General features: G+C 37.0%; 1 protein-coding gene, 1 long non-coding RNA gene and 1 pseudogene across 2 annotated transcripts; all 3 read left to right on the top strand.

Annotated features, from left to right (window-relative positions):
* Positions 1 to 1,839: 1,839 nt before the first annotated feature.
* LOC145218176 (uncharacterized) overlaps positions 1,840 to 27,808 on the top strand; it is a 280,341-nt pseudogene continuing 254,372 nt past the window's right edge.
* On the top strand, positions 6,516 to 8,184 carry LOC145217703 (uncharacterized). The gene is made up of 3 exons (XR_013857458.1): positions 6,516 to 6,733; positions 6,805 to 6,931; positions 8,032 to 8,184. It is a non-coding gene; the product is annotated as an uncharacterized LOC145217703 (long non-coding RNA).
* LOC145218000 (ribonuclease inhibitor-like) lies at positions 8,486 to 16,228 on the top strand. Its single transcript, XM_080085401.1, has 8 exons — positions 8,486 to 9,157; positions 9,449 to 9,577; positions 10,605 to 10,766; positions 12,547 to 12,708; positions 13,403 to 13,564; positions 15,167 to 15,328; positions 15,659 to 15,826; positions 16,019 to 16,228. Exons 1-8 carry the CDS (start codon positions 8,486 to 8,488, stop codon positions 16,226 to 16,228), a joined length of 1,827 nt encoding a protein of 608 aa, XP_079941527.1.

Here is a 27,808-nt window from a genome sequence, read left to right as displayed (position 1 = left end):
ACGGTTGAAAATCCGTTAAGCGTGGCAAATAAATTTTCGAAAAAGTCTGGATGATCTTTGTTTGGTGCAACGTTTACAAACAATAGTGGCTGAGAATTGATGGTCGCTTCAATGTTTAAAATCTGCCCTCGTCGTCTCGGTGTATATTCGTTATAGAATAGGAAAGATGTTTAGAAAAGAGAATTGCGACCCCGTGACTATTGGTGCTTCCGTGTGCTCAAAACGCTTCACGCCCCACTACATTCCCCACAATTTTTCGTGCTTCTTACAGCCATGTGTTTCTTGTAAGAATGCTACCTGACATTTTTTACGGTGCAAATATTTAAATATGGTACAGCCCGGGCATTGGCACGTTTTCGTGTTTTCCTGGACCAGGAAGAGCTCGTCAGTACAGCATTTAATTGCTAACAAAAACTTTGAACAGCTCCAATATATGTCCGTTTTTGATTTTTTAGTTAGATGCGCTTCTGCTTGGCACCTTGGACAGATTAGTGATATAGTTTTCTCGCAAAAGCCTTTGCTTTGGGGAAACTCATCTGGGCTTCGTTCCAGTCTTTTCCTGCTGGCTGTTTTTGAAGGTGCCTTGTTGTCATGAGGGGTGCTTGTCATCGCATTTTCTGTTACAGGTACGTTGCCCGAACAGAGTTGCAAGCGGGCCCGAAATCTGAGCCCGAACCCGGCCCGAACCCGAAAGTATAAGCCCGAAGCCCGGCCCGAACCCGAAACGTTTTTGAGAAGCCCGTTTAGGCCCGAAATTTTGATTGACAGGCCTATCCAAGAAAGCCTTGCAACAAAGTATGAGGAAGAAAAACAGAGAAAAGATAACAAACACAATGAACAATAGTAGACAATGGGGTAAACAAAACGTTTTAGAGTAGGGTGGGCATTATGTCAAAGCCAGAGAACTGTTACTAAAAAATGGAGTTAACGGAACGTAAAGTCAGGCCCGTTTTGAGCCCGTTTTGTGACAAATACCTAAGCCCGAACCCGGCCCGAACCCGGCCCGAAAAGCCCGGCCCGACTTGCAACTCTGTGCCCGAATCATCGCGATTTTCCTGCTGGTCTAGGTCAGACCCGTTTGTTGTGATTTTTCGATTGAATTCGGGCACCTCAGGGCTTGTCGGAGAAGGCTTTTCGGCGTCGGTGCGCTTTTCAGTTTCCAACTGTTTCCCTGTTACAATTTCAGATAACACTGGAAAATCGCTTTTCCTTTGTGAACATTCAGCTTGTTTGTGGCCTTCTTTACCACAGTATTTACAAGTGAAAACTTGACCGTTGTAGGTAACATAAAATTCACAGTTTTTAATCCTTATATAGCTTGGGATAGGTTTTTTCTCTACATCTTCAGTGTTCATAGTTGCGATGCGCATTCCTGTTAGCAGCCCTTCTTTACCTTTTCTATGTGTTATTTTTATCACTTTGCCGTATCTATCAGAAAGTACTTTAGCTATAGTTTTATTTGGAAATGGCACCCATCCAACAATCCTGTCGCTTTCGTAAAGTTTAACTTGTTTAACTTTACCTGACAACTTTGCATAAAGTTCAAGAATATTTTGTCAGCTTGTGCAAGTAATATCGATGCTGTTCCCTCGCATCTCAGCTATTCCAATGACTTTTTTTGATTGGGAAATTCATTTTTTTTCCGAATCTCTATTGCATCATTACGCTTGCATACATTTCCAGTCTTGAAATTGAGACAACTTGGTCTTTTTAATCCTACCGCTGCTTTATTTAGCACCTGTGCGTAACTTGGTTTGTCTGCCATTTTTTTTGCTCCACACTCCACGAGCGCAACACGTGAATGATTGCCTCGCAAAAGCCTGACGCAAATACGAGAGAATGCGTCAAAAACGTAAGAAAAAAGACGTATGACTCAGCAAAATCGGCACGCGACAAACAATTTTCGCCTGGCATTTATGGTGCTTTTAAAGCATTTTGCAATATAACCTTTAAATGTTTGAATTTCCTAATTAACCGACAGTTTAGAATTTGTTTATTTGATAAAGTAGCATAAGAACATCAAGAAACATCGCAAGAATTTATCAAAACGTGGACAACAGTTGAAATGGAAGTTTCATATCTGAGAAAAAGTGCAAAACATAATTTGGTATAATTTACATCAAAGAAAACGTTGGAGCTTTATAACAATACGGTAAGATCCGTGATTAAGGTTTGCATTTATAAAATGCTTTTCCAGTTTCTAAGTGGTGACAACATCAGGGTGATTTTTATTTATGTTTGAAACAATGACAACTTCATTTTTCCTAAACACATGTTTTGTACAACTCATTTTAACTTATAAGGTTTTATGGCAGTGATTCTCAAACGTTTTAAGCATGCGGCGCATTAAAGAACTAAGATTTGATGCTTTTTATTGCCAATAACTAAAATATAAGCTTTAAAACGTTGTCATGGACACTCGTATTTCGTCATGAAGTCCCAAAACACAAGGAAATGTTTGCACAGTTTGAGAGTCACTGTTTTATGGTTTCCGTCTTCAATTAACCATCCCAATATTACATATTCGATTTACAATTACAGATTGAAAACAAAATAAAAACCAGTGTCCTCATTACAAAGAGACAGACCAAAACCACGACCATCCATCGACGCAGCCGACATCCCAATCAGACTGCTTCAATCCGCTGGAAACATCACGACAACGGCATTTCTGTATCTTGTACTCCAGCCCATTAGTGTGGCATACTGTCGGTCTTCCGTCGATGAGTGTTGCCGTGACACCCGAGACTACCTCATGCAATTGGACTAGTGGAAAACGGCGCATGATTCACAAATGCGTTCTAATCGACCTCTTATCTTGGTTACAGCAAACGTCACAAAAATGTATGCAAATCTGTGCCGCGATATTGTCGCAGAGGCTTTGTTGGACTTTACCACTACACAATCCACACTATCTGCAAACGCTTGCCAATCGCTGATGCAGCTGTTAGTGTATTGCCTAAAAAATGTAATAACTCAGTACCAACAAGCATTTTTTCAGCAGTCAGAAGGAATTGTCACAGGAGACAACCACTCGGTTTCAGTGGCAAATATTACAGCCCATTACACTATCAAACAAGAAGTGCGTGCTGTGGGTAAAACAGAACTATTTCGCCGATATATTGACGACATAGTTTGGCTGTCGTATGGAAAGACCCGCACCTTGGCTGTGGAACGCGCTATACGAGATAGGTTTGCACGAAATCACCTCGAAATAACCTTTCGCTGCATCTCCACCAACAAAGATGGCGCTTGGCTGGAGTTTCTTGATGTACTGCACATCATAGACAAGCCTCGCGGGGTGGTTTTTACACCACCAACTATGTAAAACCGACGACAAAAGGGAGATTATTTCTCAACGGCACGTCCCACCATCTACCTTGGATTTTTAGAGGCATCGTGTTTGGGGAGCACATTCGTCTCCGTCGACTTAATGAAATGCATGACCGATATAGGTCCTGCCTCTGCGACCTTGAGGCAAATTGTCGGCGATCCTGTTTTCCTTTTAAAGTGTAAATTCCGCCATACTTACTGCAGCAGCCCAATGAAAGGAACGTGGCTCTTCTTCAGCACTACCACAATAAACATTTCTGACTTTTCCAAAAAAAGTTAGGTATTGCACAATGTTATAATGTGGTTTTGTAGAGTTCGTTGACTGCAATCGCTTTGGGGTCAGTCTGGGGTTGTGTGTTGTTTGTATTTTTTGCTTTTTTCCTGCTTATTATTTTGTTTTAAGACACTGATGATGCTTTTCATAGCGAAATGCATTTGTTTTGATAAAGCGACAGACTGATCTGATTTTAATGACTCTGAATCGTCGCCGTCGTTTTACATGAAAGGAGATTTCAATAATAAGAAAAGAATTACTATATCTTTACAATTATAAAAAAAACATCATGTCTACTTGTTTTGTGGGAAAAGATTATTTCTTGAGTGATGGCATATTTACCAACGGGGCAACACAATGAGCATCAAAACAGTGATGCTTTCAGCGTGCTACAGGCACCTGCTCAAAGATTAGAGGCCCAATCATTCGTTATAGAAGACTTTTATAAAAGTTGATACATAACCATAACCTGATAAGCTTCCGACAGTTTCGACCTATAAGGTCTCATCAGTGTAGCTGGTGACGAGAGATTGGCCATATGAGCTAATGTAGCCCCTGTATGACATAACCTCAAATGCTTAAGCCTATATCTGGCGATAATGATATCTTTTATGTACGTATTGTTTATCTACCAGGCAAATAGAAACAAACCTGTGAAAAGGTGATGTTCAACGAACCGGTAATGTTTGCGCACTCATAAAAGTACAACTGCTTTTTTCGTTCGGGTCCGGTTCAGTGCACACTCTAGCCGCACCACGTGGCCCAGTTTCACATTCACAGCGAGGTATGGAAGGTTTAGGAAAGAAATTGTGTTTTAGCATGTTTTGGCATACATTTGTGGGACTGCAGGTTCGTTGGTGTTGTTACAAGTTCCTATCACGAGCGATTTGGACAACAGGGCAAATGGTTGCAAAGTTTGTTGATGGTAATGTCAGGTAAACCGCTTGTGCTACTGCTAGGACACCATCTTAATTCAGCTTAAAAGGTACTAAATGTGGATGTGATAAAAAAAATACGTTCATCATGTCGAGTATTATTTAATCCGATTTGTGCCAATCGAGGCATGACTCGTTCGTAATTTAGGTAACTGCTGGCTACTTTTTTTCAGTATTCGGAAAAGTAGCCAGCAGTTACCTAAATTAACTTTATTTGTTTACGTTCAGGACCCATGAGTATGCAAAAATTGTAATTAGCGTCTTTCACGTGTAATCGTATTGGTATTGTTATTGTTAAAGGAAGTTGGAATAAGTGCCCTTTTCAGGAACAGTTTTCTATTGTTTCACCAAATTGCGTATATTGGAACTGCCTAGAACTATCCAGCGTCCCCTTTTGATATTGTAAACACCATCAGAAAGCCACATTTTCTAGAATGCGGATTTGAGTATTAATTAACAATATTTCTAGTGGACATGCACGAATCCTAATGATTTGGATCTTGAATGCCATTATTGATTGCAAAGAAATAAGACTGCTAACTATGTTTAAAGCAAATCAAATGACAAATTATATTTTCTGACATTTAACAATTTCAATATTCTCCAAAATGCCGGTTTTACACGAGCTCGCTCATTTGCGGAAAGTTTTGCGCGTCACATGCTATATACTTGTTATCGCAAGTGTGTTTGCTAAGGTCGATCGGCGAAAACTTCGCGCGCCACGCATGTTACGCCAGACTGTAGTGATTTGTTTTGCCAAAGACGTGATGGATAGTTTTTAATAAGGAATTTATTTTCTGAATAGAAAAGTTCAGAAATAAAGACTTGGCTGCTGCAGTTGTCATTCATTGGGTCAAAATCATGTTTTGTGAGCAAAATGTCTAGATACAGAATGTATGTGAAACTAGATACGACCGTTTATAGTAAATGTATCTTATCGGTCAATTTAACCTAGGACATACTTCTGCCCTTCAGACTGAAGTCACTTGAAAGTTTTACGAACAGCAGTTTTTAGCGCCAACATATAGTACCTTGGTAAACAATAACGTCACGTCGAAGGAGAAAAATGTTTCATGTTAAACAGAGGCTGTTGCGCCATGACAGCTTCGACATGCAGCGACGTTTCGTGACATAACAAATACTTTTTTTAAATTCAAGTGATAGTTTAAGAAGAAATACATACTTATATTACATTATTTACAATATACCGGAAGGCTAGCTGGTGCACTTTATATTGTTTGCCTAGGGCGAACCACACTGATAAATCACTCGCACGCACAATCGCACAATTGCGTCGGCTTTAACCACACTGTTTGCGTCATGCTTCATTGACTGCTTGAGTGCTGTTTGGCAGCTAACGACTTGCAAGTTTTTTGTTTGGTAGTCAATACGCTACTGCCTAACTTGTTTGCCTGTGGTCAGTTTGTTACAGCCCATGTAACGGCATGATTGTGGTATATTTTAATTGGAATATGGTAGGTTTTAGAGCTGGTGTATACAACCCTGGTACGCACGTCACATCGCGGCGTTAAAAAGTTTGCAAAACCCTAATAGACGCCGGCAGGTAAGGTCAAGAGGTTGTGCTTGTGTCGGAATTTTAATGTACCTTAAATTTAATGTAAAAAACCCTGATGAAAGGAAAGGTATCATGGTAGTAAAAGTGGAGAAGAATAAGTCAGTGAATGTGTAACCAGGCGAGTTTAACGATATCTGTCGTATTTACGTATCTGGTGTTAGTTCAGACATATAATAAATGCGTGAAGTTTAAGGTTTAATTGTAAAGTTTTCATAGTTTATGTCCATGCATTGTTTCCAAGTCAATATTATTGTTGTCAGTTTGTTTGTAGCCAGCCTGCTGTGGTTGACAGGTTACATGTGATATGCTTGAGTGTTTTAGCTTTAATAAACGTTGCGTCGCCCCTTGCTTTTATGGTTATGGCTTTTGTGACGGATTTTGACAAAGCTATAGAAGACATAAAAAGACTAACTTTGAAACGTTTGAAAGCATTTTTATTAACATTATCAAGTATGTACAAACAGGCCTCGTTAATTATTTATTATTTGTTTGGAAGTTATCGAGTTTGTTGCATCGCAATACCAAATAATTAACAATGGGTGTCATTAAGATACGTCCTTCAAACCAGCTACTCTGGAACACGATAGAAGAACGGTGGGGAGTATCAGTCGAGAAGTAAGAGATATTCAAATTTGAGATGTTGCAAACAACATTTATGCATTAGCTGACATTTATAAATCTTAAAGATCTAAACAATGGACTCTTCAGAGAAAGAAAATGGCCAGGTCCCGGAAATTCTACGAAATGGCTGTGGCTGTGCGAAGAAAGAACCCATTAAAACCTTTCAGTTTCCAGCTCGGCACTTACAGTTTGGTATGCACCAGTTGACTAACACAATCCATTTAAATGTCAGAATTCTCACATTTAAACCAATGTGAGGGCATGATGATGTCCGTAGGGCAAGGTAGACTTTAAAATGCTGTCGTATCCGTTGTCTGTCCTTTGCGTTGAATGTCTTTACCACTTTTTTTCTGACAAACGTGTTACATATTAGTTAAGAAAATTTTTGAACATGGTCGATACGTTTCTGTAGAAGTGCTCTGCAAATTTTAGCTTAAATTGGTTGATTCACCTACAAGCCCCAAAAACGTAACGAAATGTGTGTTTTAACGCCAAGTATCGCGCCAGACAATACGTTTATATCGCGCTGGTTTAATCTGAAAATTCTAGCCATGGACCGAAGAACGGGCTCGCTTCTACAGCATCAAGTTTAAGTTAATTATGTCTACGTATTAGGTGTGTTTTGGTTTGATTTGTTTATTTCGTTCTTTACTGTAGGTGCCAATGACATAGAGATGTTTGAAGTTACCTAATTATGCGCCTACAGGAAGCGATTCTCCATACGTTGGTCTTAAAGTGAAATAACTATACTTCCGTTTTTGGGCCAAAAGATACATTAGATTGTGATAAAGTAAAAGCGTCAAAAGTCATAGTTTTGTTTTCTCTTTTTGCCTACCGCACGACAGGAGGTAACTGTTGGTCCATAGAAATACATTTCCTAACGCAATTAGGAACAATACGTTGCCCGTGAAACAAGTAACAATTAATAAGTGTGTGTAACGCTTGTTAGGATTTCTGGCAGAAGCATTATTTAGAATTAACTTTGGACACGAGTATAGTGTTTCAGCAACTTTTAAACAACACTAACACTGACAGATAAAACTATATAAATTCTCAATTATGTTGTGTTATGCCAGACGTAGGGATCCAATGTAATTTATGTAACGTGTGCATTTTTTGTATTTACAGCAAATGGTTTATGTGCTAGTTATTAAATGGGCGTAGTATATATAATTACACATGTACATGAAAGTCACCACTTGTCAATTTGCTGCTTTTACACGTCTAACACTTGTCTGAACTTTTTTGTCCCCATTGCTTAAATTTACGTAGATTGTGTTTTGAATTTGCAGGCCCCGACATCGTCTGATTTTCTCAGATTTTATTACATTGAACGTAAGTTTGTTTAATATATCAACAAGCTGTAATGCAGTTGCAACATAATTGGCAATCGTTTGTGTAAATTGATCCGCAACCGCCATGTTAATGCTACAACTTTGTATTGAATACCGAATGGTCATTTCATATAACTAACGTAGAATGTGACAAAATCAATTTTACAAACGCTTAGGCCAAACGAAGCGTATAGAGCATATCATACACAGACATAGTTAGCTTGTATTTCTCCTTCTAGACGTTTGCAAAGAGATATGCGGTCAAAACTGGGAAAAAGTTTACAAGTATTTAGAACAACGCAGAGTTTTACTTGAAGCGTGTGATGACGAGTACGTGCGAAGAATAATCATCTACGTAGTTTTCAAAAATCCGAAAAGAGATTTTAAAACAGAAACGGAAATATTGACAACAATGTTTTCGATGCTTATTAAATCTGAACAACTTAAAAATCAAGATTTAAACTTGGAAGGGCTAGCACGCTTAGCATGGAATCAAACTCAAAAGTCGCTTACATCTGATAAATCGTATAAAAATTTGTCAATGTTTTCATCGACATTTCATGACAAGGCAGCCAGCTTTCAATTTGAGTTGTTGGATTGTAGCAATGAATTTACACATGATGTTTGGAAACTTTACTTTGCAGCTATTTATGCTGCTGTTTTTATGTCAAATCAACAATTAAACAGTTTAGTAAAACAGTTTCCTTTGAAAACTTTGCCTGTCGATCGCCATATGTTTGGTTTTCTCAATCCTAATATTCAATCACAATTTTATGAACTATTCAAAGACAAACAATGGATGCAAAGAAGTCGAATGTTGACAACCATTTTGTCCAGTTCCTATAAACCTTACATGGCTTGTCAACTGAAAACGTGGTGTTCATTAGTGTACGAAGCACAAAATGAAGCAATTTTTCGTAAAATAGCGGATCAAATTCCAAAGCGGATTAGGGTTAATCCAAAATTTTCAACTACTGGTCGCTACGAAAAAACGTTTTTGTCGACTTCAGAGGTAACTGGTTTGACGGATTTGATTTGTCACTCGATAACATCTCACGATTTATATCTCAACCTCTCTATACTGGTAAGTGAGAAACTGTTGTAAAGTTTAATTTAAAAAGTGATTTTTACAGTTTTGCTTTAGCTTATCGGCGCGTTGTAAAGGAAAATATGTTTGTTAACCAAATAATACTTAGTTTGGACGATTTTTTTCAAATGCGACACCATTGTTTAGGCTGCGGCTATCAAAATTGTTGAGTTAAGTTTGTTTCGCTTTTGATACGATATTGTGCATATGAATTGCGACGATACGACAAATTAGTAGTACGCGAAGCACAAGCTATATAATTCTGTATGTTTTTATGACTTTATGTAGCCCCGAGGATCACTAAACATCTTCGTCAACTGTCTGCATAAAGTAAACAGTTTGGAATTTCGCCACTGTAAAATCAAAACTGAAGACATTCAACATCTTGCTGAAGGAATCTCAAACCTAAACAAACCAGTAAGCAAGTAGAACTAAACCGATACCAAACAACTATAAACAAAACTTCACACACCTGTTAGTTATTCACCCAAAGTGCTCCACTCAAAATTTGTTGAATTTATCTATTTTTACCCCTTTATTCTCAAGTATTTGTTTTTAGGTTTACCAGTGCTTCAGGAAAACAGAACTCCTAATGTGCTGAAACGCTGACCATTTGTTTGTAGTGCGTTTCGTGTTAAAAATTTAGCTTGTTCGGACCAGTTGGTTACCCTTACAGCCCCAATATTTGCACAAAAAAAAAAAAAGGTTCGCTAAACCTTCACGCCCCAGAGCACACAAATCACATGAGAGTGATTCCCTTGGTAGACCTGTGCTTCAAACTCAAACAGACGTTTTACTAGACAGTCTTTTTGATGATTGAAATCAGCTGTTTTTGCGCAGCAATGCTATATGGTTTTATTTGGTTAGCATGTGCGTTTTTAGTTTTGGCGAAGGTTTCATACTTTAGGCTTGATTTGAACTCGATAAATGTCAGACAAAACGTTGTTGAATAACATTAAAGTGAAAAATGTTTTTTTAGGAAATTTTAACATAACTGGTTCTAGACAGCTAAATTGAGATCAAAGCTACAGAGTAAAATTCCAAGAGTATTGGAAGAACTTTTTTTTTTTAACTACTTACCTAAATATTTGACAATATAATGTAGTAAAACGAAAGTGGACAAAACTGTTATAACTTTGGGTTAATATTTGCACCATTTTTTTACCGCAACTAATTCGCATGAACACATGTGTTTTCGGTTTTTTATGTTTGTAGATTGTTTCTGGAACTATATAGGATCGCCACCTTTCTAGTTGACAACACGTTCTATTCAAAAATCTAAAATTTACCAAAAATCGTGCTTTATGATTTTTGATCACAGCAATTTAAAATGAAGACGCTGAAACTCGTTCGTAAACTTTACTGCTGACCAGTCACTTATGTTCAGGTGTTTTTATTGTTTCTGTAACAAGTAGTAAGTTCAAATTATATCATTGCTTTACAGATACAAAAAATATTGTTCAACAGCAGTTCACTTCAATGCCACGATGTAGAAGCATTTGCTAACTGTATACATAATATTGATCAGCTCTTGTTTTGGGATTGTGACATCACTAGCGAAAGCATTGTTGCATTGTCCTCGGCGATCAGCAAGCGACCGAATCCAGTAAGAATCGTGTTTCGCACTAGATACCTAACGTATTAAAAAATTTGACTTTTTTTCATTTGTTCATTTGACCAAAGCTGGGTAATCGTGCTTATTCTTTTGCCAACAAGCAAGCATATTTAAATTGAAAAAGTTTTTAATACTATATCAATAAATTCGCAAACTGTCTTAGTTAATAACACGTTTATGAAATCTTTTTAATTTTACTACCAGCTATTTTACAAATTAAATAGGGTAAAGCTTCTTTATCATCGCTGATTTTGATTCGTCCAAGTGATAACTTTTTAATCAACCCGTAGTCAAGTTTCAAAGAGTCAAATGAGAACTTGGACACATTGCAGTCAATAGTGATAAACCCCAAATGTTATATTTTCGGCAAACTGACTTTTGCTGACAAAACACTGTATTACAATGGTAGTCCTTGCAGTTTTATTACAAACTGCTCAAACAGCTATGCCACGGCTGAGTCGCACGAACTGTACAAAACAGTGGCGGGCAATCACATTTCGCGGTGTTTAATTCATCGAAGAGGAATCTAACGTTCCAAATATTTTACCCGGTCAATTGTATGTTTGCCCACATGCTTAGGATAAGAAACTTCCGGTCAAGTCCAGTGGAAAAACGGCTGCTTGTTAAAAATGACAACTGTGACCACAAACGCAAGTCCCGCAACCATGACACTTGATATATTTATTATGTACTATCCATTTTGCCTATCTCGTCAAGGTTTTGTACCTAACAAAAAAAGCATGTCCAACAATAACAAAACTATACGCAAACACAAAACTTTACCCCAAAGCCCCGCTCTCAGTGTCCAAGTCACTCCCAGCGACATAACCTAGTACAACGTAATGAACAATTTGCATATCGTCATTTCTCTGTGACAATGGTAAAAAAGTCGGTCAATTGGTCAATTCATCATAACGCACGAGCTCCCCGATCACACAACTTTTTACACCAAATTCAACCGTTCTGCTTGTAATCAACAGAAACCCGAAATAAGTTACGAGGTCCAACGTCGGTAAAAGATTTATAGATACTCATTTCCCCCAGATAAGCGACCGTGTTGATTGTAGCGGCCCTGGAGTGGAGTTCCAGTAAAAACAAATATTTGTCCTCTCCCACGTTAGTGTAAAATCGAAAGTTGCTGCGTATGATGAAATGAACACAGTAAAACACACCTATGGATATTTTTACATGGCGGAACAACAGCTCTGGTCCGTAAAAAAAAAACGCTTGTCGGTCGACTTTTATACGACAGTTTGGCGTTGTTGACTTATAGAAGGGAGGATTTGATCTGACCAAACGTCCAACAATAAATTATCTTTTATCAAATCTCATTGACGGAAAGAGCAAAATTATTTCCCGTGTTCTGTATATAGACGATACGGTACAGGGTACAAACTGCTGTTTACACACTGTACGACCCGTTAGCTTTGTTGCGCTCATTACAGTAATTCGCAAGGTTTCACACAAGTGGTGACCCGCAAACGATTTTTAAAACGATGGGTTTCCCAGGTACAAAATCCTAAGAATTTATTACTTCCCCTCTACTTAAGTTTCAATCTGTGACTTTGATATATTTAAGTTTACTTAGGTGGGGACTTTTTGTTCACAGGCCAAACGATTTTGACAAAAATAATTTCTAATATCTTACATCAATCCTGCTGTGGTAGTCAATATTTTTACTGATCAGTGAATTTGCTGCATTTTAAGAAATTAAGTGTATAACTTCAATAAGACAACAATCTCTAATACGTAACTATGAAATGATTTACAGATTAAGAAGTTGTCCCTTTGTTTCAATCCTATCGAGGATGATGGAGCGAAAGAGTTGGCAACTTGCGTACATAACATTAAAAAACTTGACCTTGAACGTTGTGGAATTACTAGCAGTGGTATTAAAGCGTTGGCATCAGCCATCAGCAAACGGACAAACTCGGTAGGCGTTGGTTTTCAACGTGTATACAAATGATTTAAATTTTCTACGATTCATCCCATTCTCAAAGAACTACACTATCATATCAAGTTTTATTACAAAACCTTAAAGCATATTATAAAATCGTTTAAACTTCAGTGATATTACAAATATATAAGTTTATGTCTATGACTACATGCCCCCTTGCTAAGAATTACACGAAAGTTGAAAACCATCTAAAGTTGTAACACTATAACGTAATGCTACAGTTCATATTAGTCACCCCTCTGGTACGTGTATTTGGTTTAAATTCGCTCGTTGTTTAGTCGTACTTTGTCTGAAACTTGCAGTGCGATAAAACAAGCAGTGATAAAATCAAATGTCTTCAATTGATAAAATTTAAGAGTTTTTGGTTGCTTCGGAAGTTTCTGATTATTTAAACAGTTTCAATTAGAGTGCTCCCTGCAGGGTTGGTTATAACCCGTTCACTGCTGAATTCTTTTTTCTAAAATTCTGTGTTCCGGGATGAGGGGGTGGTGACTAATATGAATTGTTGCATTATTCGGGAGATTTGTCATAAATTTGACTACAGAGAGCAAGGTATAGATGTAAACTGAGAAACTCGCGTAATCGGGTGCTTGTTTAAATATAAACATATAAGCTTATATTCTAATAATTGTTTCATTAATAAAGCCGTTAACATACAATTGCCCCATAGATGGACAAATTGGAGCTGGCGCGCAATCCGATTAGAGATGGTGGAGCGAAAGTCTTAGCTACTTGCATCCATTTTATTGACCGACTTGGACTTCGGGATTGTGGAATCACGAGCAGGGGCACCAAAGCCCTGTCATCAGCCATCAGCGATCGGACCAAGCCGGTAATTTTGTAAACTTTGTTTGTAAATGCATCGCGCTTCTTGATCTAAATCCAAATGAACTAGCTTGGACCAAGAACATAAATTGTCTCAAATTCACACAGGAAAGATTAGCTACAAACACAATACCTAGAAGGATGCTTCTTATAAAAAAAAATCGGTGTGGCACTATCGAAATATCGTATCACGCATTTGACGACGTAAGATCGCTCTCATCACGCAATGAACCTAACATGCAGACCACTAGTCGCCTTGTTTAATACGAAAAGCTTTGAATTTTAGTGTGAATCTCATTGGTTGTTGTGTTCTTTGGTGGTCATCGGACGAAAATTTACTAAGCGTTTTTTGTTTGTCAAACAACGCTTAAAAATTGTAAATTTGGACTTAACTGTTGCTCATAACCGCCCAAAGCAAAAGGTATGACACAGTCATTTTTCGGATGTGTAGCATGTCATTTTAACTATTTTTTATTTGTCCTCAAATGGCCGTCTGCTGCATAAAAGTATTTCTGATATTTGGTGTTTACATTAATTTTAAGGTCACGGAAAACAAAGCACCAAAATACCTTATAAATCAACTACGATTAACCGGTTTCGCACATTTTTGGTTTTCGTTCCAAAATGTCCGTTTTCCTCGTCATAGGGCAACTCTGTTTATTATTATTAACCGTGTTGGCCTAAACCAGTGGTTCCCAAACTTTTTTCTTTTAAGGCGCATTTTAGAAAAAACAAAAAATATTTGGCGCACTTCGAACATTTGAATAAAACATATGTTGACAAAGGCACTGACTATAAAGTCATAAAGCCGCTATACAGGTCACTCTCATAGTTAAATAGCCTAGTTGAACATCTCAGAGACGTGGAGCATGTTGGCCTAGTGGTCTAAGCACCTGGTACTGCTACTCTACTTGATTGATTTTAATTTCCATATTTTTTGCGGCACACCTAATGACATCTCGCGGCACACCAGTGTGCCGCGGCGCATAGTTTGGGAACCACTGGCCTAAACCATGGAGCGATATGACTCAGTTGAATCCATTGTTATAGGGTGGGTAAGTGTATTTGGTTTAAATTCGCTCGTTGTTTAGTCGTACTGTTTTTTGAAACTTGCAGTGCGATAAAACAAGCAGTGATGAAACCAAATTTCTTCAATTGATAAAATTTAAGAATTTCGGTTGCTTCGGAAGTTTGCCGATTATTTAAACAGTTTCAATTAGAGTGCTTTCTGCAGGGCTGGTTTTAACCTTTTCACTGCTGAATTCTTTTTTTCAAAAATTCAACTTTAAAGCTTTTGTTATTCATAGCAAAATATTGTACCTTCATCCAGAAACATGATTTTCCCCCACAAATACGCCTAAAAGTTAAAATTCTTCTCCGAAAACCCTAAATATTTTTTAAATATGTCACCAAATAGTCAACTATAATAATATTACTTTTCAACGCACTTCGTTTATCGGGAAAGCTATAAAACGATTTTTTTGTCGTTTACGATTTAGTTTGTTTCAAATTTCTTGTACTTTGAATATTCGTTTTGTTTTGATATTTACTGAAAACACCAACATAATTTACATATAAAGGTTAACATTTTTGGACATTGACTTTTCAGATGGAAAGATTATCGCTCGAGTGGAATCAAGTAAAAGATGACGGAGCAAAATATTTAGCATCTTGCATACACAACATTGATGAACTTTGTCTCCAAAACTGTTTCATAACTGATAGTGGGATAATCAAATTGTCATCAGCCATCTACAAAAGGCCATACCCGGTACGCAAAAAGTGCAAATCGTACTCGGCTTTTTGGTTTGGTTTCACGTAGGTTTTAGTAAGTTGTCAAATTTATATTGAGTTTCAACTCTGTTAAACTCAATTTTAGCTCTCGGGATTCAACTATTTAATATGCACAATTGCTTTGTTGCGTAAAGTTTAGGTACGTCCATTAACTTGGCTTTAATAGTAAACTTTCTGTATCATTATTTTTTATCAATCGCTTTCAGTCAGAAAATACTACAATATAACTTGTTTGAATGTTACTCGTATATGTGTAATTCGGCTATGTCCTGTTCCAAACACGTTTCTTATCTACTTGTCTTGCTAGATGAGATATTTTGATGTGGGAGAAAATTTGTTTGGCAACGAAGGTGGTGAGCACATTGCGACTTGTTTGTACAATATAGAAGATCGCCAAAATTATGAAAAATCTGGCAACTTGCCTGCTGATGTGATGAAAATTATTAAACCAAAACTGGAGTTGCTGAAACACCGGGTAAGTTTTTTTTAACTTTCTGTTTTTAAGGACCGTTGTGTGCTTGATTTTGTTTCTAGTTTGCTATTTCCATAAAAAATGTTTAATGCGCTATAATTAGTTAGCACCACGTTTTATCCAGAACACTATTATTCATTCAATAAATGTGTACCAAGCTAAAAGCATATTGTAAAAAATGCTGTGTTTTGTTAGGACGACTACGAGTTTTTTGAAACTAAGTCGTTAATTGTTGGATCCGAGGGAGCAACACTTACGGTTGGAGGATGTATTGTTGATATTCCACAAAATGCTTTGAGTCAACCGACCACAATCAAACTCACTTCATGTTACGGAAGACGTAGCAAAACGGTAAACAAAATTTGTGTCAGTAAACTAAAGTTAACCACCTCTAATTTCGCTTAGGACCAATTGACTCCAATGCTTAAATGCGAACCTAATCATTTAAAATTCAAAAGAGATATTTCTATCACTTTACCAACATGCTACGTTTCGGAAGTTCGACAACAGATTGTGGTATCATTTAAATTTAATTTTTAATTTTTTGGTTTAACTGTTAATTTTTAACTTTGTTGTCACACTTCAGATAAAAAAAAGTGTTGATGGTTTGAAATGGAAGGACATTGAAACCGTTTTTTACAATGGTGATTTCAAACACAAGTTCAATACAACTCATTTTACCTGGCAAGAATCGGTCGTTGTAAACGTCCTGGCATTTTTTTAATGAAATTATTTTTTTACAGGTATGTTTTAGAAAAAATAAAGGATTATTTTTGGGCGAAAACTAAAATTCTAAAATGTAAGCTTGACCACGAGTCTATTTCCGAGGAATCAAAAAAGCGGTTGTTATATGTTTCTATATGCGACTTTCCTGCTGTTCATTTATTAAATTCTGACTACCTAAGAAAAGAAGTACACCAAGGATCATTTAAAATTAGGTATAAAATACGATGCACAATACGAGGCAGGGTTGTTAGTTTTTCAATTTTTATTTCAGTTCGGAAAGGGCATCATTCGAAATTTTGAGCCCTGTCGGGTTTGACACTGATCCAACGACACTGGACATATATGAAATTTGTACAAAACCACTCTTTGAATTTCAAATAGGAATTTACCAAAATAACCGTGAAGAGACAGACGACAAATTCAAAATTTTAATCAAATCAACTGACGGAAAATCAACTGTTTATGGAAAAGGAGATGAAGGAACTTTTTTTATGAATCCCTTTGCTAAAAAGTTACAAAAAGCAGATGTTGCAGCAGTATCTATAACCAGTAAGCTGTTAGTTTCATTGGGGTAAAATAACGTTTCAGAAACTTGTGTTAGTAAAGTTAGGATTAGTTTACGACAACAATTCTATGTCATTTCATCAGTTTTATGAAAAGATGTACACACCAAATACAAACACTGTTCACTAGCAAAAAAGCTTATAGCAAGAAAAAAATACTTTATAAATTAGCAATAAACTGAAACGCCATTTAAACACAGTCAATAAAGGAAAACAAGAGCAGAACGTTCACATGGAAGGGGCAATAGTTGACGGAGGATCAATAGTAGGATCTCAAGGGAACGTTGATACCACCAAACGTAAGTTAGATTTGAAATGACCTCTGAATATCTGTCCCCCTTATATGTTACTAATTCATAAGTTTTATATGTTACAGGTGTGCTTTCCACCAGTCAAACTCCTCAGGTAGATAAACTTGTTCTACAAGTAACTTTTGTCGTTGCGATTAAAACATCGCTAAAACAATGGTTTTCAACCTGTGGGTTGCGACCCGAAAGTAAAACATTTATATGCAATAAAAAGTCCTTAACTTTTTTATGTCTCGATATTCAAATTCCGGCCTATTATAACAGGACGACATCAAAAATGATGATTTTAAATACTTTGTTACTTGTCACTGTACGGTTAACAAAGCTGCGAGAACTCAGACCACTATTTTTGCCTACATTCAAATTTTATTTTACTTATTGCGACAAAAACGATGAAAATGTTTGGGTGTCGTCAGTTACATCGGGTTCCTAAAATAGGTCGTATGGTGAAAAAGATTGAACACCACTGTTGTAGGAGGTTCACAAGCTTTAATTTTGAGCTCAGTACCAGAAACTATAGCAGTGGCGCAAACATATTTGAAATTTTAAGAGTAAGTTTTTTGTATTTTTTTGCTAAACCCCATTTTGCAATCACCAGATAAAGTTGGCAAAACCATGACATTTGTCATCAAGTTGGGTAACAATTTACTGATTTCAGTGGTTCAACATTTTATTATTATTTTCATGAAATTTGCTTAAATGCCCTGCAAGTTTATTCGTGCGTACTGATTGTTTGGAGGCCCGGTGCAATCGCATTTTTACACCTCTTTGAAATATGGTTATCATACCCCAAGTTAGAGTGTTTCGTACAGCCATTCCATGACTACACCTCAGCGACCCCATGACAGGCTTATCACCCCATGTATTGACCATTCCGACCCCTGTGTTTGGCACTCTAGGTTTAGAGCCATGTCTATTGCATATTAACACTAGCATTGCATAAACAAAACGTTTCATTTCTATCTTGGTTAATATGAACTATCTACAACCCATGTTTAATTTAGTGTGAAGACTCGGAGCCGTCAGAATATTGCGGCCCAGCTGCCAAACGTCGGAGAATGGATTCGCACGAGCAGCACGACGAGTAAAACATCTCCTAAAAGGTACAAGATTCCCGAAACTTTTGCATTTTCAAATATCATAACTTAAACTAGATAAACAAGTCTTAGTATTTCACTTCTAATAAAGCTTTGGGGATTTAGAGCAAATTAACACATACCAGGACAATATATCAAATTTTAACTACTTGGGCAAAATCAGCACGAAAAGACGCGACCATGAATCAATCGCTGGTCAACAATGCCATTCGACCTTGTTAACAGTTAAGATTGCTTTTATACTCATACATATAGAATAATTTTTAGTTAACGGCATAATATCAAAGTTGATAAATAAGCTATTGCTGCCAGGCATAGTATCAAGTTCAAAGAGCTCTTCTGGCAAATGTATTTTTATTCCGACGTTTCGACGTCCTATACAGGTCGTCTTCATCAGGTTAAATAACACTGAATTCGACTAGTACAGTGCACGATAAACAAAGGAAAAAAACAATAAAACGCAAGCACGTCACAACGTGCAAAAATAAAGACCGACTTTTTCGAAAGCCGCGATAAATGGTCTTTAAATTTTCGTTGTCAGCTTGGCCGCACAGTTAAGAACGATTTTTCGTCACAACGTTGCTTCTTTATTTTTGACAAACCAATTCAAGAATCAATACTTAAGTCATGTATAAAAAAGGGAAAACGATATTGTTAAATATTAAGGACTGCGTGCTATTGAAAACGGTGCGAAAGGGTCATTAAACGGTCGTTCGGCGTCTGAACCGTGAGAGGTTACTACAAGTCAATGGTATTCGTTTTGTGTAACAAAGTTAAGTGAAAAACATTTTGTTATGCTGTATACCTTTTGTAGCAAATAGCTTTTTAATTTATAGTGTCTGTAATACCAGTGTTAAGGCTTTATAGGAAGATTTGTGTTTAAAAACTGACCTTGGACGACAATATCAAGATCAAAGCAAGAGATTTAATTTAATTTTTTTCCGTTTCTTTTTTACTGTTTTTTTTTAATTATATGTCAATAATGATCCAAAAAGAATACGGATAAAACTTTTGTAAAGTCGGGTTAATGCTTTCTGATAATTTGTCCCTGAGAATCTAAAAATAACCGGAACATTTGTCAATCATAAGTCTGCACAAACACGCGTGTGCGGACCCATTAGTTTTTGGTTGCAAAAACAATCATATGTGTGGATCAAATGATGTGCATAGTAAATTGGTATGTAGGATATAAGAATAAAAAAAATGGAAGTATATTAGAAAGCCACCTTTCTAGTTTTTGGTTCCACGAAAGTAAATCTTTACATGGCTCCGCATGTAACGGCCATGTCCACAAAGTATTCTATACAGGTTTTCGACATTGTAGACCGCGCCTGGCCTAAGTATCACGTAGTTTAACTATACAAGTACACAATCGTGTTGGTGATTTTCCCAAGCTAAACCATGTAGGAATATATTGTTTATGCCAACAGTGCTGCTACATAGCATCGTACGCTAACTAGGCAGTCTTTAAAGCCGCCCAAATAAGGGAACAAGCGAAGCATGTCAAAGATTCCGAGCATGACTCGATATGCGTATTTTATTATTTTCGAGGAAATGAATAATGAACATTATTATACGACCCTTTATTCCATCTTAAATACATGCAAACTATATTTACGTATTTTAAATAAAACTTTATTCGTGTTCTGTTTTTATCGAACATATTAATTTCTTGTAAAATGTTTGTCAGTAATAGCTAGCCGAAACTATCCCTTTAAGTGCGGAATTGGTTGTATGCCCAAATTGTAAAACAGTTCGATCCCCAGGCACTTAAGACGCTGCTCCACCACAATATTAGGTACTATTGAAGCACATTAAAAAAATCATAAAAAAGATTGTTTGTCCAAACTGCATTTGGTATTGCTGCTAGTCGCAGAAAAAAAATAGTAAAATATGTCATTATTATTTCTTTATTCTGCTTGTGATTTTAGAAGCGACGTGATTTTAACCACTATTGTGCTCAAGAGCGGAGAACTGTCAATTTCAGTACACCAAAGGATATTCACTACACCAAAGGATATAACCCACTGCCTGGCAACTATAAACAACCTCTAGAAACAAAACAAAAAACAACGTTACGTCTGAAATTTGCGATGGCAAAATATGGTGTAAAGCGACTGTTGTTTGTCCTTGAAAAGTATAAAACCGTTTCAAACGCCTAATGCAGGCAATCTGCGTTTGCATTGTTAGAAACTTTCTAAAATGTACAATTTTGTATAGTTTTGTGTTGTATATTTAATGTCCAACAACGCGTTAACCTTATGTTGTTTGTTGCACAAAAACATGGCGTATTGTACTTGTAGCGATTGCAATTTTTTTTCCTCTTCACATACAAATGAGCAGTCATGCGATAAATTCTATATGCATGTACCACCACGAGGTCCACTATTTATATGCCACGAGTGTTTTGTTTAAAAAATGCAGTTTTCCAATAACCCTGCCTGCATATGGGCTAATTTTTTGTCCGCAGAAATGTCAACTTTTTTAATTGTTATTACCTCATTGTCTGTCCGCCCATGTATTTTCTTCAAGTACTTGGCGACGTTTGCTTAATTGAATTTACCAAAATTGCAGTCAATACGCAGAACTCACTTTCTCCTTTTTCAAAAACATTTATGCACAAATTTGCCTTGTTTAAACGGATAGAGACAGCTGTAATGAGCGCGTACGCACATTGTTATTTTCTTTGTTTTATTCCTGCACCGGTAATAATTAATGTTTCATAAGTTTGTTACTTTATTTTCACAGTTGTTTTCCTAATGATTTTTTACACTATTTGTTTTAATGTACCTTGTTTTCACAATGTTGTTAATATTTGTTTATATTTTGATAATATTTACCACGCACATTTTTCATAATGTTTACCACTCACACTTTTATTTAACGTTATATTTGTTTGTATTTTCGTTTTCACGTTATGTATTCACACGTTTTAATGTACCGCTACATTCGCTTCCTTTATCAATTGTCTCGCACCAATGATTTGGGCGTCGACGTGTCGCACCTGTACGTTGTAATTGGACGCAGAGATCACGTGACTTTGTGCCTGCCGTGCTTCGTTTTAGATTTGAGGCAGTTCTCGCTTGGGCCTCGTGTGGTACGCAGTGTTGTGACTTGTAAGTGCAGTGGAAAAACGTGGTAGCGCTGGATTTTGTATTGTATCGTATTGTGTTGAAACGTTGAAAGGGGCTCGTTATTTAGTGTTACCGCCTTTTATATATTTTATTAAACTTGTTTTAGTTGAGGCCCTGTTCGGTGTGACCATCTCAACTTTGGTTTTAGCGACAAGCCGTTAGTGCAGGCTGACCTGGTTTTTACCAAGTTAGGGGCGGTGATTCCGCTATATTTGTGGTCAGGGTTGGGTAAGCTAGTTTTATTTAGTAAAAGATAACTTTCTCGCCTTTCCCCAAAATCTTAGGCCAAATTCGGGATCACCTAACTAAATACGGCTAAACAGCTATTGTAGCTCCAGCAGAACCCTTTTGTTTCTACGCGTAGATACATCTTTAATGTACACTGTTATTATATTATTCTTTGCGCTGAAACAAAATTTAGTAGCTGACCCTACCAACTGAGAAGAGGAGAATTTGATTAAAACAAATAAATTAAGAAGTTCGCTTTAGAACAGAGATTGTGAAACCACTGATCCGCGGGTCACGAAGTAGTCCGCCACGTGAATTTCAGTGACCCACTTGTAGTTTCAGAAATTTATAATGATTGTTAAAACGCAACACAACAGTTAACTTCAAGCCTATAACCAGAATGCCTATTGTCTTAAAATACAGGTTGTTGAGTCAATTGTTGGGCAACAAATATGTTTATATAAACGTACAACTTGCTCCATACCAGTTTCAATGCTTAGGATTGATGGCATTCATGTTGTACTGGTCATTCCATAGTCAACCCGGTAGGGAAATTTGGCGTAAACAAAATGCAGATTTCCAGACAAGATACAGAATAAAACCCGTGCTCGTGGAAAGGCAGATACATATGTATAATTAAAAACGTAAATTGCTGAAGTGCTAGTCCCCCTAAACTTCATTTGGCAAAGAAAGGTTCTAAATTGATTTATTTGAAGGTTTAAAATTATACTGTTTAGTCCAGTGGTTCTCAAACTTTTTTGACCGCGACCCAAATCTGAGATTTATGAACATCTTGCGACCCAAGCCTCAAACAACAAAAATGTATTTTTTATTTTTGTATGAATAGTTATCAACGCTAACTGTTACTTTCCAAAATTCACTTTGGTATGATTAACCTCCTATCATTCCCCGTGCTAACGTGTTACAATCGCCGTGTGCGTAACAGATAATTGGAAGGCTATTGTCTGCATGTTATAATGATTGGTTCATTTTACTGCATAGCGTTGTCGAGTGAGGCTGTATTTGGCTACGGTGCTATCAAAACTCTCAGAAAACCATTTACTTATGCTGCAATACTCCAAGGTTACTAAGATAAAGCCACATAAAATGCCTATGATACAATAATTCAGTCATGACTGAGAATTAAAAATACTTGAAAATTGAAATGAACAAAGTTCGTTTGGGCAGAATTGAATCACCACAGCGCGACCCATTTTGTGACCCTGCGCGACCCATGTTTGGGTCGCGACCCATACTTTGAGAACCACTGGTTTAGTCTAATCTAGAATTATTTGCTAGTAACTGATTGCAATGAAAGAAAATTGAAACCCGAAGTCAATTCTTGTGGTAGGACGTTTCGTCTCGCCTTAGATATGACTGCTGCGTGTATTAGGCTAAAAACTATACATTTCAAGCTTAGGATTGCAAGACTTGCAAAGAAGATGCAGCAACAAGTTTCTCATTGATGTTGACATATAATAAAATCTGTACTCACTTTGTTTCTTTCCGAGTTATGTACTCTAATTAAAAATGTTCGCCATCGCTTTTATACTAAATTGTGGCAGATGAAACTACGTTCTACTATGATGTGTCAGCATTAAACCTTGCTCAAAGCAATACGAGAAGGGCTGCTTTAATCTTTTGCCCCTTTATTGCAACATTTGTCCATCGGGCGACAAGAAACCTTTTGTTTACATAGATAAACTGTTCTACCTAAAGTTTTTAACTCTTATTCCCTTAGCACATGTCAGTTAAATTTTTGTAAATGTTATCTATTGTAAGTGTAAATAAAAGTATTAAACAAAAACTTTTTTGAGCATCACTTTTTAATGGATGTAGCGAGGTGCTTATTCAAGATACATGAAAATTAGACGCACCATCACCAGGGTGTACCACCGTACTTGCACGCAAATTAAATGTTGATTAAACGGTTATTTTATATTGCAGGTTCAAAATTAACTTAACTATATAGCTGTTTACTTGCATTTTACAATATGATATAACTGCAATAAACCGCTGCATATGACAATAACAACAAAACTAACCCGACACAAATGTAATATTATAGTGACCTCACCACCGTTTTTACTTATGCGCATCAAAGTATGCCATCGGTCTTTCTATTTTACCGTCATTGTCTCTGCACAAACGCCTGTTTTGTGTTGCTCCATCTCTTTCGTTTCTAACATGACTTGACAAGCCGATAAGCGGTAGAGCTACTTACACCATAACGAGAATCTCACCTCAAAATGATCCTAATTTCCAGTAAGTGGCGCAATAGAGCATTCGCGCCAAAAAGGTGTATCATTTAAAGTGTACTTAGATTGTGGTGCGTAGTTTAAATATGTTTTATTTGTTTTATAAAATTGACATTAAATTTATTAATTATCATGTAGAGTTGCCAAAAAATGGACGTAAAATTTATAAACTGTGATAATTGTCACATAGAGCTGCAGCAACAAGCTGACAGCAAAGTGAATTGTTTTAAATTGTAAAGTAATCGTTAAAAATTTAGCAAGAGAACTTAATTTATTGTGTTTATTGTACAGATAAATAAATAAAATTGCCAAAAAAGGTAATAAAGTTGATTGTTAATTAGGAAATCTGTGTGCCCGATGATTTAACATAAATAAAAATGCTGTATATATGTTCAATTTTACAGGTTTATGCCTTATCGAAAATTTAGGGCCCTACAACAGTAAGTGACCTGTTTATAACCATTACCATACTATGTGTTACTATTATATGTCTTATATTTCACAGACAAAATAAAATATTTCCAAATGCAAAGTAAGCAATGTGGTGTAACTGAAATTTGGTGTAATTAATCCATCTATTGCATTATTATTTACAGATGGCTTCCCAGAAGCAAATTTCAGAACAGAAGTAAGACCAATTTTTTAAAATATGCCTGTTTATAAAATAGATGACAACATTGTGTTTTTAGACTTAAGAAGAGTCCCATTAAAAAAAAGTAAGTATGTAGAATTATTTGTAACACATAGACAGTGGATTTCAGTAAGGTGTTTATGCCAATTGACTATGTCTATGATAGAGCTAATGACATCACCATTTTTGTAGGACACCCCAGTGGAAAATGTAAGTATGGTAAAAGCCTTTAAGTGTGAAGTTTTTTGAAACTGTTGCTGTGCTTTGCAGAAAGAAGAGAAATTAAAATGAACAAGTGGTTTATAGTAGATGTACCGAATATTCGGTTTGCCGAATTTATTCGGCCGAATCGATCATTTTTGCAAAGATTCGGTTTCGGCCGAATAATTTGTTGCGATTCGGCCCAAACCGAATCTTTTACGAACACAAATTTAACGCGTTAAACGTGTCTTTTCTGCTTATTAAGGTCCACGCAATCTTTCAAAAGCCCAAACATAACGAAAATTGCGTCAATGTTTATCTTTTTCAACACATTATCGTTTTTCCCACGGTAGTCAAAAAAATTAGTAATTCATTGGCAGGTTGCCAATCATGCTTAAGGCAATTTTAAACCCCACAGAACTGAAATAAGGACGAAACACAACGATTTTGCACTGGCTGCCTGGTAGATAAACATTTTTTCACGTCAAACGCGTAGCGTACGACTTCGCGTGACGTCATAAATGATTCGGTTGATTCGGCCGAATTTATTCGGCAAAACCGCCGAATATTCGGTTTCGGCCGAATCGAAATTTAGCCGATTCGGTACATCACTAGTTTATAGTGTCTTTTTTGAAAGTTTTTAAGTAAAAATAACAATGTGCTGATGATCACAACAGTGATTGTTAAAGTGTCTGCATAATGTGTTCCATATATACAAGTTCTTTGGCAGTTATGTTTATGATGAAAAGATAACAATATTTAGGATTTTATTTACTAATATGAGAACTCATGTAAACTATCATGAGAATTCCAACCACACCCATGGGATAACCCAGACGCCTCGCCAGTAGCCCTATGAAACTGGGGGTTTGTAGTACAACCACACCTGTTGAGCGTTCAAGCCTTGGGTTTTTTTACTGCCTTAGGCTTTTTGGTTAACCACACCTTTAAGCGTTCAAGACTACAGGGTTTAAATCTGCAGACTTAAGGCTAACCACACCTGTTGAAGTGTTCAAAACTTCTTGCCGTAATAGTAAAATACTATTGCAGTGAGTCAATCACACACAGGCGTTGAAGCTAAATGCTTAAGGCAGGGGTGTCCAAAGTGCGGCCCGCGGGCCAAATGCGGCCCCCGGCGGCATTTCACGTGGCCCGCGGCTGTTTTTTAATTGGGTTGCGTATGGCCTGCCATAGTTTGGATTAAGGTTTTGGGTTGTGGCGACTTGTGACTTCCCGGATAAGCTTTAAAGCTTTCCATGGAACCTTTTTTACTGGTAAAAATGAAGTGTACATGGTACTGACGCAACGAAATCTCACAACTTCCTCAAAAATCTCGTATATTTGTATCTAATTCTAAAAAAAATTGGCCCGCGAGCGTCTTTACCTGGTAAAAATTGGCCCCCATTAAAAAAAGTTTGGACACCCCTGGCTTAAGGGTTAACCACACTCAGGCGTTCAAGCAAAAAAGCTTAACGGTTAACCACACTCAGGCGTTCAAGCGAATAAGCTTAAGGGTTGACCACAATAATGTGTTTCAGGAAAAATGCTTATTAGGTAATAACACTTTTAAAGCATTTGTACTGATACTGATAAACTTTTTAAACAATGTAATGCAAAAAAAATATTTTGTATATTACATGCACAACTAGATATTGCAGCATTTAAGGGCATATAAACCTATTGTCCACAATGGAACATTGTGAAATTGTGTAAAGACAGCTGGTGTGAAATCCTTGTTTGCATCTCAACCCATTCCCTTAACATAATGCTGGTATTGTCTAACATGGTGCCAGTTTGACATATTTTACACTGGTCTCTCTTCAGACTTCCTTGAAGACAGTTACCAGAAACACAGTGGAACATATTTTTTCGACATACAAATGTGAAAGCAGGCTGCATAAGGTTTGTGCCTGCTGCAAGCCATTTTGCGTACATGCAAATGAAAACACCACAACTAGAAGAATCGTTTTGTGGGGTTCGCATTGGAACTTCCACTGATTCTAGTTGGAAATGGAATTTTTCAGCCAGCAGGTAATCAGCCAACTCCTTTGCAGCTTGAAGCTTTGTACTTGTCCTAATACAAGGCATATCAATAGGATCCAAGTAAATAAGTTTTTTGTTTTTTAATATCATTTGTCAAAAGAATCCAGTGGCTCTGCGATGGGTTCCATGGAATGAAAATAAGCTTTTTGTCTGTAAGGGACATGCCGCGCCAAAGATTTTCAATGGGACCCTTTTTTTCAAGGTGTTGTGCCACCATAGAACAGACATACAAAGTATGGTTGTTGGCAAAAACTATCTGCCACAAAAAACTGTTAATTACTTCGCCATAAAGCCATCCAGCTACAAAGCGTTCATCAACTCTTTTTAATAGTTGCTCTTCATGTTTTGGTAAAGTTGGTTCTAGTGACTTTAACTCCACAATTGAAAGGTAATCTGTTCCATTTACCAAAATTTGTTCATTACGTTTGTAACCTCTAAGGCAGTGGTTCTCAAACTGTGGTACGCGTACCACCAGTGGTACGCCGGGACTTTTCAGGTGGTACGCGAGTAGCTTTCTGCGATACCTAATTTACGTCCAATCTAAAATTGCAACTCAACTGACCCAACTGATCAGCCCTGGTTTGGGCGAAACTCGTGTTTTTTGACTTTCTTTTGAAATTGCTAAATATGCTAGCCGGGTTGAGAAAATTGGCTTATTTCTTGGTATCTATTCAAACAGGGTTTGAGACATTAGGTGGTACGCAGCGATACAAAAAAAATTTCAGGTGGTACGCGACCCGGAAAAGATAGAGAACCACTGCTCTAAGGCTTTCTACACTTGGTGTAAAACTGTTCA

This window comes from Phallusia mammillata, chromosome 3 (assembly GCF_965637545.1).
Source record: "Phallusia mammillata chromosome 3, kaPhaMamm4.hap1.1, whole genome shotgun sequence".
Classification (NCBI taxonomy): domain Eukaryota; kingdom Metazoa; phylum Chordata; class Ascidiacea; order Phlebobranchia; family Ascidiidae; genus Phallusia; species Phallusia mammillata.
This window is presented reverse-complemented; position numbering and strand designations above follow the sequence as displayed.

Excerpts from the sequence above, each read along its gene's own strand:
- LOC145218000 (XM_080085401.1), top strand. The coding sequence starts at position 8,486 with ATGTTTTCGATGCTTATTAAATCTGAACAACTTAAAAATCAAGATTTA. Across the intron at positions 9,158-9,448 it reads ATCTCAACCTCTCTATACTG|CCCCGAGGATCACTAAACAT; the intron begins GTAAGTGAGAAA and ends GACTTTATGTAG. Across the intron at positions 12,709-13,402 it reads TCAGCAAACGGACAAACTCG|ATGGACAAATTGGAGCTGGC; the intron begins GTAGGCGTTGGT and ends ATTGCCCCATAG.